At 38.0% G+C, this 13556-nt stretch overlaps 1 protein-coding gene across 3 annotated transcripts in view; it reads right to left on the minus strand.

Annotated features, from left to right (window-relative positions):
- DENND1B (DENN domain containing 1B) overlaps nucleotides 1-13556 on the minus strand; it is a 162958-nt gene that overhangs the window by 114709 nt on the left and 34693 nt on the right. For all 3 annotated transcript variants that reach the window (XM_042804384.1, XM_042804379.1, XM_042804385.1), the window contains exon 3: nucleotides 5818-5861. In XM_042804384.1, coding sequence (XP_042660318.1) covers nucleotides 5818-5861 — 44 coding nt within the window. The remainder of the gene's footprint in view (nucleotides 1-5817; nucleotides 5862-13556) is intronic.

Genomic DNA, 13556 nt, shown 5'->3' on the forward strand with positions numbered 1-13556 from the left:
CTACAACAATAACAAGATAACAAAAGAGCTGGTAGAGATGAGGCTAGCCAGTACCATATGCTGATCAAGTTCAACATTTTTTACTTAAAATCTCTATAAAACAAAACTGTCACAATCCTGAAAACAAGCATACTTGACATTGCCACCTGTCCTCAAAATTTCAAGAAAGTTTCAAGCTTTTCATATTGGGCTCTTACGATTTTAAAAATAAAAGTCACAAAGATTTATTCTCTCTCTGTTGGAATTAATTTTAAGAAAAGAAAATCAGAATGCATCTTGGAATATTTGCATCTCGAATGATGTAAGGGTCTTGGTGAACCTGGGGGATCCCAGCATGTCTAGGTGGGCAGTTGTTTCACAGAATATTCATCAGGGCCAGACAGATATTTTCTGTTTACAAAGTGCAGTTAGCAATGACAAACATGCCTCAATGTTTTTCTGCCGATCTCCATCAGCTGCGATTTGCATAGACAGAAGGCATTGCTGCCTTACACACACAGTGTTCTTCAATAAAATCTATATGTATTTCAAACACAGTGTCAGTGAATCACAGGAAACTATCTTAACTGGATAAAGTCTACTTGCAATGCACGAAGTTGCCATCATCTCAGCTAGGTTAATTGTTTTCCTCGAAGTTACACAGGGATTCAAGTTCCAAAATATGTAACATTTAGAGAAAAATACTTTTGAAAATTAGTAATATCATTAGATTGATTCCTTCTTTCTTGTAGCAATGTACCCAAATACTAATCAAACATTAATGCATAAGCAACAAAATCCCCAAACCTTTTTAAGATTTACTGATAAAAACAACAACACCAAAGCAAGCACCTATCTAGTTAGCATAAACATTTGAAACATGTATTTAATGCCTCATCAGAATAAAAGAACAAAGCCATCAAATGCAGAAAGCCAGTGTGATGCATCCCCTAACAGCATGCCTGCAGCCTTGAAAAAGTGTAAACAGTCTCATACCTCCTGGGTTCCTGCTGCTCTCGTAGGAGAGCACCGAGGAACACAGAATCATCACAACTGGTTTCCATACATTATTTTGACCCAGACAATAGACTTTAGCTTGCTTCTTGAGATTTTTTTTTTTGTAATAAAACTTGTGCTATTATTAACATCTTTAAAAAAATAATATAACCTCTTTCATATTGATCTCATTTATATAACTGCTGCCACATCCATGCAATTAAATATTCCATCCTGCAAGAAACCGAGCACTTTGACTTCAATCAGACATTCATTCAAGCCAGGCTTAACTTCCAATTGTTAATACACACATTGAAACTAAAGTGTGCAATTAGTGCTTTGCTGAGGGAAGGCTAACATATTAGTACTTCATAGGATTTATCCCTTAAACAACTGATGTTTACACACATGCACGCATATCTATATATTTTTTACATATACAAATATTTTCACATGAATCTGATAAATTTACATGTATAATATCAGGTTTCAGTAGTTGGGTCACTACAGGATAAGGAGTAAGGTTTACTGATCACAATTCATTGGTGACTACTGCATAATGTGATACATCAAAAATAAAAGCTAGATGCTATGATATAAAATATGAGGTAATAACTTAAAGGGCGATACACTAACTTCATAGAAAAAGTGGAGATTCCTCACATGGGATGCCATATCCCTTACTGGTTACTCACCTATAGGGTTTGGGAACAGCCTGACATGAAAAAGCAAATTTAGTGTGCTTGCCTTAGAAAGCTGAGACCAAGAGAAGATCGGATGAAATCTGTAACACAACTAACAACCTAATGCAGAGTCTCAATTCTTTCTTAACCCACATCTTCAGTCAACATGCTCTTGTCATATTTCATATTACTGAAGTGGCTTCTGGTAAGACCGTCTCTTGCCACATTACCTATTTGTATCTTTCTTCTGGTGAGATGTTTTTCACCAGCAGACTAAAGAATTATATTATTAAACGATTAGAAGGGAGAAGACTAAGAACTATTCAGTGGATCAGTTTTTCTGTACACCATATACTCTGGGACCTACTGCAGATGGAAATCACTTTGACCCAATAAGCAGCCAGATTAAAAAGCAACTGAATTCTACACAGCTAAAAATAATATCCAAAACAGTTGTAATTACTAACTTTGTAAGAAATGTTAGACTTCACATGCTTAAAGGTTAAGACAACACAGAAAGCAGCATTGCCTCTGGCAGAGCCACTTACACCTGCTGGTGCTTTCAGCACTGGGCTCTCGCCCTTCCTTGTGCCAACACCACCCCTCTTCCCAGGAACGTTTCAACCCCGTGAAGTGAGTGGGACCCCCAGTGCTTTATTTCCAGAATAACAGCTACAGACGGGGGTATACTGGAGACACCCGGACACACATGACATAAGTAGGGCTTTGCCACTGGCTCCACTGCCAGCAGGCTATCTCGGTTCTGCTGGGTGACATACACATTTTCTTTTTCAACAGTTAATGAAGTATTTCATTTGGAAGTAAAGGTGGTGTTTTTATTTGAGCTGCTTCTCTAAAACACTTGAAAAATACTTTATTTTTAAAAACTACTGGATTTTTTTTGCCAGATATCATAGCATTACTATTCTCTCTGCATAGACTTCCGTTTGAAAGGCTGAAATCAAACGCTAGTCTAACCAGTCTGAACAAAGAAAATATTAATTTCAAGATTAAAAACATATGCATCTTTTATCGTAAAAATTTCATTTGAGCACAATAGGAGTTTTGAACGTACTCAAGACAGAGCCTGTAGGCATATACATTCAAAGCATATTTTAAATAAAAAAAAAAAAATATTCCATTAGATGACTGCAATTCATTCCTTATCCAAATGTGAGCTTGTGAGGATAACCACAAAAGAGCTATATATGCCCAAATTAGGAATCTTCACATTTTGTCTAGAGTGTCGAGATTATTCAGAACTTTTTCAACATTGTCAAACTCATGTTTATAGAATTAATGCCAGTACAACAGTAAATTGTAACTCTGTGATGTCTCAGAATAGTTCTTTTCGCTTTTGGACTACTTTTTAATTAAGACGTTCTTTGAAATGGTAGTGTCGTTCTTTGTACTTAGAATCCTACCCAGCACTGAGTTCATTGCTTAATTGATAGTTTTGAGAGTCACTAAAAAGTTAATTGCTCCCATCATGAAAAAAAAAAAAAAAAAAAAGGAAGAACAACTTTCTGAAACGCTCCTGGCAAGGTATTTTTCATTTCCTGCCTTGAAGCATTACCTTTTTTTTTCCCCTTTCTCCAATCTGCATTTTTCCCTTTTCCTTCTTACTCTGGCATATGAAGAATTACCAGATAGAAAATAAGTGGTTTCCCTGCACTCTTGGCAGATAAGAAAATAAACAATGTATCTTGCAATTTCTTTTGTGGTACCAAAACTGTGCCTTAATATTACCTTTACTTAAGGGACTGCATGTGAGATAGTGATTATGACAAATCACTGATCTTTCTGTTTTCCTGATCATCTGTAGTTTCTATATCCCATCCAAAACAGATGGGGAGTTTTGCAAAACAAGATTTTGGAAAGTCAACATTTAAGATAAAAAGGGACTAAGAAGAATACTGCCCAACATAAAAGAAAATGGCAGGCCACAAGAATAAGAGAGAGGATTAGGAATGAGTAAGCATTGGAAAGTTCAGGCATACTGAGAGGATGAATGTGAGAAAGAGGAAGAATATATCAAAATGGCTTAGACAAGTTTTCTTTGCATTATGAAAGCAACAAAAAGGTGACATGATAAACTGTAGAAAAATTCATGAAGAGAGGAAAATATTTTGCCCACTGTTATCATATCACTGTACAAACAGACAGCCCTTAGATTTTAGGAGAGATGATTCTTTGGGATACATCCAAAAACTAACTCACACATTTTACATTTAAAATAGAAATGACTGGAAAATAGGATGGAGAACGTTATTTTCTTCCTTTTTTTTTTTTTTTTTTTTAAATATTCTCCCCACAAACTTTCATTTAAATTAGCCTCGATAATTTTAGTGAGTTCTTATTTTTTTTTTTTAAATTAAATCTTGTAGATATTCAAGTCTCCAATCCAGACCTACTGTGTTCATCATGCACATATACATGCACACAGAAGTCTTCGGATGATTTCACTTGACTACTTGGCTCAGGGGTTTGCTATAGAAGCTGCTACATACTCTGTTCAAATCCAGTGGTTCTAGTCGGAAAATTTCCCTTGTAAGGATGAGGATTAAAGCACACTGTTTTCCAGGAACACAAGCAATTTACCTGAAACCCTATATTCCCTACACTGCTGAGACACAAATGGGCAGGCATAGGTTTTTCAGAGCCCAAAGGCAGAGATCTGCCTGAAGACTCTGTTTTTTATAGATTAGGTATGTCTATTGCATCTTTGTATGATTCCCCTCCAGTCTTTAGTGAGCTTCATCTTCTAATCATTTTTCTGCACCAGCTGTTCTTTGAATAACCTTCGACTTACTGAATAAGCTCCCATTTTTGTTCATACATAATTTCTTTCTTCCTTTTTTTTTTTTTTTAAGATCAAGTCTTTCTTAGGGAAAAGAAAAGGAACAAAACAAAACAGAAAAAGAGAATTTAAATGACAATGCAGATGACTGTTCTGCAGCCAGGAAAATTATCAAAACTTGTTGGATGTCTAGCTAAGAACATATAACAGCACACTTTGCTCATGTACCATTTATCACTATCTTATAAGCTGCACATGTTTCTGACTGATGCTATTCCCTAACCAGACATCCTACCTTCTAAGTTTGTTTATTTATTCCTTTCATCATGAATCATCTTACAGCCATCTTTATAGAATCTTGTATTATTGATTTCAAAAAAAATCAACGATTTATCAAGATCTACTGTACAAAAATATTTACAGATCATCCACTGTAGTGATATTACCAATGAAGAATATGTTTGACTCAGTATCAGTCTAAAAAGAAGAGCAAAGAAAGACATTGAGTCAGAGATATTTATTCTATTTAGTGGTTTTATGTATTTTTATTTATGAAAAATAAAAATATTTCCATGGAAGAAACTCATCTAGAAGTTGCTGAAATAATAAAATTTAATAGTTTCATTAAATTTTAATAAATTTACTAAAATAGTCCAGGGGAAAAAAAAAAAAAAAAAAAAAAAAAAACACAACATACTAATTAATAGCTTTGCTATTGCTATAAACAGTGAAATAATCCATCAGCTCTGTATGTATAAACTTCCCTTTGAGGATTAATTATAGCTAGAAACTAGGATTTTCATGTTTTCAAAATCAGTAAGTTTAGATCATTGTCTCTTATAAGGGTGTGAGGATTACTTACTTTTTTTCCAAGCAAATAACTAGAGTATCTCTAAAATATTATTACATAAATATATAAAATTTTGCATTGTAAAGGATAAAAGGAATGGGATGCGCAGGTTCTGACAGTAAAAGGACATACATGTGCAGCTCTTCAACTTTTTTGTTCTGGTGGTTTTTCTTAACACGATTTATAACATCAGCATCTGGCAAAATTGCGTTGATAAATTTTCCGTATTTTCAATTCTACAACAGATGAAAACCCAATACTTCCAACAGGAAGAGCTTATAAAATACTCTGTATCAAATATAAGGTGATACAGAGAATTAGTATGATATACAGTGCTCTACAACTGCTATTGCATATTCCTGTCACAAAGGCATCCTAATCACCGAGCCACCAGTTGGGTGAAGACTTCCTCCCTGCTATCATTAGCATCTGCCTTTCCACAGCTGAATAGGAGAGCTTTTTTATTATTATTCTAACATAAAAAAAAAGTTCAATCTCATGTTTCCAACCTGGTCTCCAAAGTCCTCCGGGAACTTCCACAGTACCACTGGATCTGTAAATAATTGACAGACAGCATTAATCAGAGGCAAAGGAACAGAGTATTACAGTCAGAGTACATTAATATTAAAGAGAGGGTCAGCTTAGCGTCAAGCTTTGAGGCAAGTGTAAAAATGTATCTAAAAACTAAGGAAGATTCTGGTTTATTAAAAAGACTTATTTCATATTTATGAAACTATATGTTTATTGTTTTACATATGGTAGCAGGTTATAATGTACTGAACTATCTTCATATTCAACTCTTTCTTTTTAACCTTTGAGTACTTCATTTTTTAAGCACGTGTTCAATTTTCACATTTTAATTTTATGTAAGAAATAAAGTGATATAAAACCTCTTTCCATCCAAGGAAAAAAAGATGTAGAAGGATAAGAAGAGGGAAACAGATCTGTATGAGGTATAGAAAAACGTCATTTATGATTTTAAAGATAGTACCAATGTAACCAGCACTCTCAAAGCAGTTTAGAAGAGCTAGCACACTTGAACATTTTCTGTTCAGAGCCACTTAAGATCAGCATTTCAGTAATACCTTAAAGCTTTCATTAACCTATTAAAAACTCTTAGTTACCTAAATAATCAGTGTTATTTAGGCTATATATTAGTCTACAATTAACATTATTTTGAAGGCATCTAACACAACGACCTGAACCATAACCTTTCAACAAAAAACGAATTATACACTTCATCCCTCCAAAGCTTTTAATCTCCTGTGATACAAAACCTTCCTGAGGCGCTACTGTTAAACTGTATCACAAACACCCATGAAGCCTCACAGTGCTCCTGTGCAACAGATTAGTGGCACCATTTGCCCATGTGCTAAAAGTGAAATTGCCCGGCCTCCTGCAAGGGAGACCCAGGTCGGTGCCAAAGCCTGGACTAGGGGGAGGGCTCCCCAACTCCTGCCTGTGCCCCGGCCAACGACAGACAGATCCGCCCGCCGCAGCCGCCGACAGCTCCGGGTGCCAGCGAGGGTGAAACGCATGGAGAAACACGCCGGGGGACACCGCCTGATGAGAACTGAAACCTCTCAGCTACCTCGGGAGCTGCTGGGATTCCTGTCTTCTGGACAGCCAAGGTCTGGGAAATGTATTCGCATTTCCACTTCAGTTTCTACCACTAGCACCGTCTGATAAATCAAAAACTTTCTTGTCATTGCTGCTTTACATCAGAACCAAAGAGTTCTCCACCTTTGGCAAAGTACGGAGGTTTCTACTCTTCTTCATCCTCCCACATATGTTTGCTGCTGCAAACCGAGGCTTTAATGGAATGGAAACGTCATTGCCAGTATTTTCATTCCCAGCTGCTGATTTCAAATCCTACCGTTCAACAGGCAGCTGCTACACCCACAGTTGCCGCTGGCCCGCTCACAAGGAGCTGGAGACCAAAGCCAGCATTCCTCCTTCACCCTAGGTCAGATGTTAAACCAACAGTGGAACATACATTTCAAGCATGTTACAAAGTTCAACTTGTCAATCAACCTAATTTAGACCTAATTTTCATCTAATTCAAATCCAACTGAGATTTTAGACAAAAATGTGGCCATTTGACTCTTACTAGACAAGCACATTTTTGCTCCTAAGAACATCTGGGTAGGGGTTCTAGAACTATTATTTAAGAGATTGTATGTATTTTGCACAAGGAATCTTCTTCCATCTACTATGGGGAGCAAGAACTTTTGGACACAGACATGAAACAAGAGAGAAGATGCTATGTTTATAAAAATGTGAGAGCCAATAAATATGGTTACTTAAAACTGTGACCTTTTTTCCCCCATCTATTTTGTGTATATTTAAACCACAAACACATCTGTGTAATGACCACATACAATTGCAGTTTAAAAATCTCAGTGCCTATACTGTAAGGGATCTCTTATTTTTATTCCAATGTAGTACCATGAAAAATAAAGTAATTACATATCAGCAGTGATCTCTGATAAATTCAAGGCACGGCAAGCATGGTAGCAGATATCTAAGATTCATTGTTAAGTAATTCATAAATTACTTGCTAAAAAAAACACTGGAAATTGTGCAGAATCAAAAAAAATACCTTAAAAGACCTTGCAAATCTAAGGCTGTATTGCCCACAAACATTTCAAGCATAAATTTCTCTGCAAAACAGCAATTCCACTGCACTCCCACTTCCAGCTACTTGTTGGTGATCCTGTACCATCGTCTCTCTCCTGCTGGTGCAGGCTTTTACAGCCACACACTGAACCAGGTGAGAGAACTGACCAAGATCAAACCATCCATCTGGAATTTTTCTGGTCAGCGTCAACTAGATCAGTTCCCCAAAACCATTGGGTTTGTGCCAGGAAAAAAAAAAAAAAAAAAAAAAAAAGGAAGAAAAAACAGGGAATGGGGAGCTGCGGTGAGAAGAAAGCAGGATTGCTTCACCCAGCAGCAATCCAGCCTTAAGCATCTGCTAGGCCTCATGAAATACAAGCTGGATACTAGCTGCCCCTAGTTCCATTTCTGATCACCAGCTTCTTGCTCAGGACTTCCCAAGTCTCACTGTACCACTTGCAGTTGCTGCTACTGCAAAACTCGAGAGCTGCTGCCTGCGCCTCGGTGCGCGCCCGCCCTGCAGCGCGGCGGGGCACGGCCCGGGAGCAGCCGGCACGGCCAGCTCCCCGCTTCCCGGCAATGCGACCCGGCAGATGGGAAGTACAGTTACATGAGAAACGTTTAGTATATTGAATAGTTTAGCAAGGCGGTAGCAAAGTCGCAGGGCTTTCTGATACTTTGTGTAACATTTAATGTATAAACTTCTAAATCAGAAAGGTCATTTCTTTCTTTCATTGTTCTTAGTGGAAGTATAACTGCCAGGCTTCAAAAAAGGAATCAGATCGGAATAGCAAAACCTGTAAGCATAATTTTAAAAGGTCACAATCAGGAGCAAAGTACAATCTCAGAATTAAGCAAAACATGGCTCTAGGTAACTGGGGGTTTGGGGTCAAAAAATGGGTAAAATTCACACCGCCGTGAGGTGCCAATGAAGCAGAAGAGCATTTCACAGGAACACCCCGTTGCCTACTGGCAATAAGATCAACAGCTTCAATAACTTATTTTGCTGCCCTGACATGCTAACAGATATAAAACCTGCAAATATAATTTAGTGTCCTGCTCAGCTTGCTATCTTTACCTCATATTAGAGGTCTCTCGTACTACTCTGGTCTCACTTGAAATGATAAATACAAGTGTAAATTCCAGTTCACTCAACTACAGGTATAACAACATTTATTTTCATCTCATGAAAGGATATTTATATCATGAGAGAATATTTATATCAGGAAAGAATAATTGAATTCATATGATCTAAACAGGCAGAATAATGCTCTTAATACTCCTTCATGAAAAACAAAAAAGAGCCAACATTTAAAAAAATATTCCTAACTCAATTCAAGAAAAACATTCAGAGCTACATTCAGCAAAAATTACACACCTCTAAGACTTATCCAACTGCTTTGAGCTGGGTTTTGCAGTTGTTATTACTGGCTTTTAACTGGTTATTTTAGTAGGTACTTGCCATACATTTATTAAGAAAGAAAATTTGATGTGACTTGTGCTTCAAAAAGAAAAGTTACTATACTCTTTTTATGCCTTCACTATCTGAAACCAAACCCTAACACCTACAGAAAGCCTTGGGATTTTATGATAATTGAGTCAGGGATAGAGCTTTTTTCAAAAGATTATGTTTGTTTCTGCTTTTGGAGCTAGACTTAGGCAGCATCTGACACATCTTTGTGGTAACTTCTCACAAGTGCTGCAAAGAAAGAAACAAAAGGATACTGATTTAGAAATAAAAAGAGAAAGTATAATCTGATTCTGCAACTTCATGCACTTTATCTTCAGATTTACAAAGACTGAATTTTCTTTTCCCTGAGGATTACTTTCCAGATACCCCATCTGATCTGGCAATGTTAGGTCAATTTTATGCTGATTTTATGGGTGAGAGGATGAGAATCACTCAGAAATAGCTGTTGCTATAGCCAGTTGAGGAACCACTGAGCTCCTCCTTGTTCCTTTTTTCTAACAGACTTTTTGGGACAAACGTTTTGTGCCAATTTAAGTATATGTAGTAGTAAGAGGAAATTGTAAGTGCACACATAAAACAGTTTGTGTGTTGCATGTGTAAATAGATATATGCACATACAAGTATCACTCCTTCCTATGCCTACTGCATCCAGGACAGACATGTCTTACAGAAGTACATCTTAGCACGTGCCAGTAATGCCTGAAAATTCCTTTGCTAAGTAGCCTAGAGCATTGGAAAGTACATCTCCCGGGTGTGAATCTCACATCGCTGCGAGGCTGCAGCTCATGCACACATTGTTAGACATAACTTGTGACATTTGATTTATTTGACTGGTTTTGCATCATTTGTGATGATGTAAGTCTGTCTATACATATTTTTAAATAAAGTTTTTTGTAATAAGATTCAGAAAGAACCAGTTAAGCCCCTGAGGACCACAATTAGAAGCAAACGCAACTCCTGGTACAAGTCAGAAGACAGACAAGCATAGAAATGTTTGCTGAGGGACCAAAACTTAGCGTACAGTGTATTTCATACAAAGAGCAAAGCACAATGCTTAAAAACAGAAGTGTTCAAAATGTTGCAATCTAGAACTGCTCCACAAGAAAGATGCAGGCAAGTATGATACATACTAAAAGAAGAAGAAAATATATGCATATCCTCACAGTAATTCCCCTCCAAAAATCTATTTCCATAGAGGTAATTTCATGAAGTATGTCACCCATATTTTTAGGAAACCTGCTTCTAATACATTCAAACTTCTCTAACAAATCTTAGAAAATATAAAAGCACTATTTGTCATGACAGAATAGATTAGAGAAGCAGTGCACTCGGAATTATGAAAAAATAAAGAGAAATCTTTCTGAGTGGTAACTTTCCCAAAAATTCAGTAGTTAATTATACTCTAAAAATACTCTTCACAATCATTAAAGTTGCAGATTACAGACGTCACCCAAAAACACAACAGGATAAACTGATTAGCCCACATTCAATCTGGCAACAGAACAGAAATTACAAACACATGCTGAGAAACATTGTATCAGGTAATTCTCTTGATAGCAACACAGAATAATTTAAGACAGAAAAACTCAGCTAAGGTAAAATGAAACTGATTAATTAAGAAGTCCAATATTCTGCCTGGAAAGGAGGAACCTTCATCCCTGTGAGTTTTACAGAGCAGGACAGACAAAAAGGCTGCCAAGCAGAGTAGGTCATGTCTTGGGACAGAGAAACGGACTAGACAACTGCTCAGTATCCCTTCAGCTATATTTTCTCTGATGCCGTAAAGATATAAATTGGAAAAAAAAACTGTCAGTGCAGAGGGGAAAGAAAGAGACTGGGGCCAGGAGTTATGGGGGTGGGGAAGGAACACGATGAGGAAAGGAAAGGCAGCAAAGCAAAGTTTATGGCAGACAGTTCTTTCTTGTCTGGAAAAAAAAGAAGTTCCAGATTGTTTTTCTTATGTGAACACAAGAATGCCATTAATAAACCTAAAATTATATATCATTATCTCAGGAACAGCTTTATAAACATGCATTTAAGCAATAAGCAGAATTGATTTTGTTAAAGTAGCTTTCAGCAATAAAAAATTAGTTCTCTAAACCAAGTTTATAATATTGCTATTCTTCAAAGGCAAAAATCTGCTACAAGCTTAAAGTAATTTGACAGAAACCTGCAACAGTAATTATAATCATGCTTTTGTATCAATATAGTATCTTATTACTACAGCAGTGATTCAGAAACAAAATAGGAGATGAACCATAACATGCAACCCAAGTGTTTTCACAGATGAAATCATCTGATGAAAAAAACAGCATTCACATAAAAAGATTACTTCTTTCAAAAAAAGACTTCTGTACATCATATTAAAATCCGCTTGTTAACAGTTTCATACATGAAGTGCCAGAGGTGCAGTAGGAACGGGAGGCACTGCTGTCAGGAAGATCTGAGTGCAACAGTGGTCCTCAGCTCCCAGGTTTGGGGGATCAAAGTGGAGCACCCGCCAGCAGCTGGAAGAAGAGCTAGATGCCGTGGAAAAGGGGGGGGGGGGGGGGGGGGGGGGAAGAAGGGTGTTACAGTATTTTCCAAGCATCCGTAATCAAAAGAAAGAACAAGGACAAAATACATTGAAGCAACTTCATAAAAAAAGTGAAACTAAGGAACATTCGCTAACTTCTCTGGCACTTAAAATCCATCAGATTAAAGACAATATGCAAATGAAGGTACCACTGTGGAAAACACTTGAAAGTACACTTTTATGCAAATCGTGTAGCCCACGCATTTTTTTGCTCATCAAAGGAATACCAAAAGAAACTTCTACAGGACCCTTAAATCTGTTCTTATTCTAACTCTTCCACAGAAATCTTACTGCAGAATGCAACCACATTTTTAGTCTTTTCATAAAAGCAAAAGAAAACGTATTTACAAAATTCTATCAAATCTTAACAATTCAGCACCTTCAACTTCTTTACTCACACTTTACCCACTTAATGTGCCTTCCTAAATTGCCACCACAGTTTCAAACAGTTGCTACTTTCACAAATAGCAAATGAACACAAGTCAAAAATCCGCTGCACCGAAACAGGTATGTACCCCTGGAAAGCTGACTACTTCCAGCCAAAGATGGGTAATATTGAGTGCTTGACCACTGACAATTTTAAGAGTTAAATAGTGACACATTACAACCATGTTAGCTACAGAAAAACATTAACGAGTTTCAGCAATTATATCTGCCAGCCGTTCCTGCTATATATTAATGCACTGAGACTTTTCTGAGTCTCTAGGTGCTTACACAGTAAGCTCAGCAGCACATGTGAGCAAGATACTGAACCTGGACTCACCTTCCAAAATAAGCCACAACATGGCCACAACACAGGAATCCCCTGTCTCCTGTCCCCTTTCTCTTCCCCACACCAGTGGCCACTGTCTTGTCTTCAACTGATTGCAAAGCTTATACCCCATTTTGCAAAATTATTCAGGCAGTGAAGGTACCTTACTCACATCAAATGAGCTATTTGGAATGTGTGATTTTCAATATTTTTCCTTTTAACTTGTCTTATGCAAAGTAAAGAGTTGTGCTGATTTTGGCTGGACTAGAGTTAATATTCTTCCCAGCAGCCCTATGGGGCCGTGTTTTGGATTTGTGCTGGAAACAGTGTTGGTAACACAGGGCTGTTTTCCTCACTGCCGAGCAGGGCTCACACAGAGCCAGCCAAGGCCTTTTCTGCCTCTCACCCCACCCCACCAGCGAGGGGCTGGGGGGCACAAGGAGCTGGGAGGGGACACAGCCGGGACAGCCGACCCCAACTGACCCCAGGGACATCCCACACCGTACGGCATCGTGCGCAGCGGAGGGAGCTGGGGGGAGGAGGAGCGAGGGGGGGACGTTCGCAGCGATGGTGTTTGTCTTCCCAAATCACCGTTACGTGTGAGGGAGCCCGGCTGTCCTGGGCATGGCTGAGCCCCTGCCTGCCCCTGGGGAGTGGGGGATGAATTCCTTGTTTTGCTTTGCTTGTGTGCATGGCTTTTGCTTTACCTGTTAAACTGTCTTTACCTCAACCCGTGAGTTTTCTCACTTTTAGCCTTCTGATTCTCTCCCCCCCAACCCACAAGGGGGGAGTAAGCGAGCAGCTTTGTGGGGCTGAGTTGCCAGCTGGGGTT

Source organism: Tyto alba, unplaced genomic scaffold (genome assembly GCF_018691265.1).
Source record: "Tyto alba isolate M040663 unplaced genomic scaffold, T.alba_DEE_v4.0 Super-Scaffold_1000006, whole genome shotgun sequence".
Taxonomy (NCBI): domain Eukaryota; kingdom Metazoa; phylum Chordata; class Aves; order Strigiformes; family Tytonidae; genus Tyto; species Tyto alba.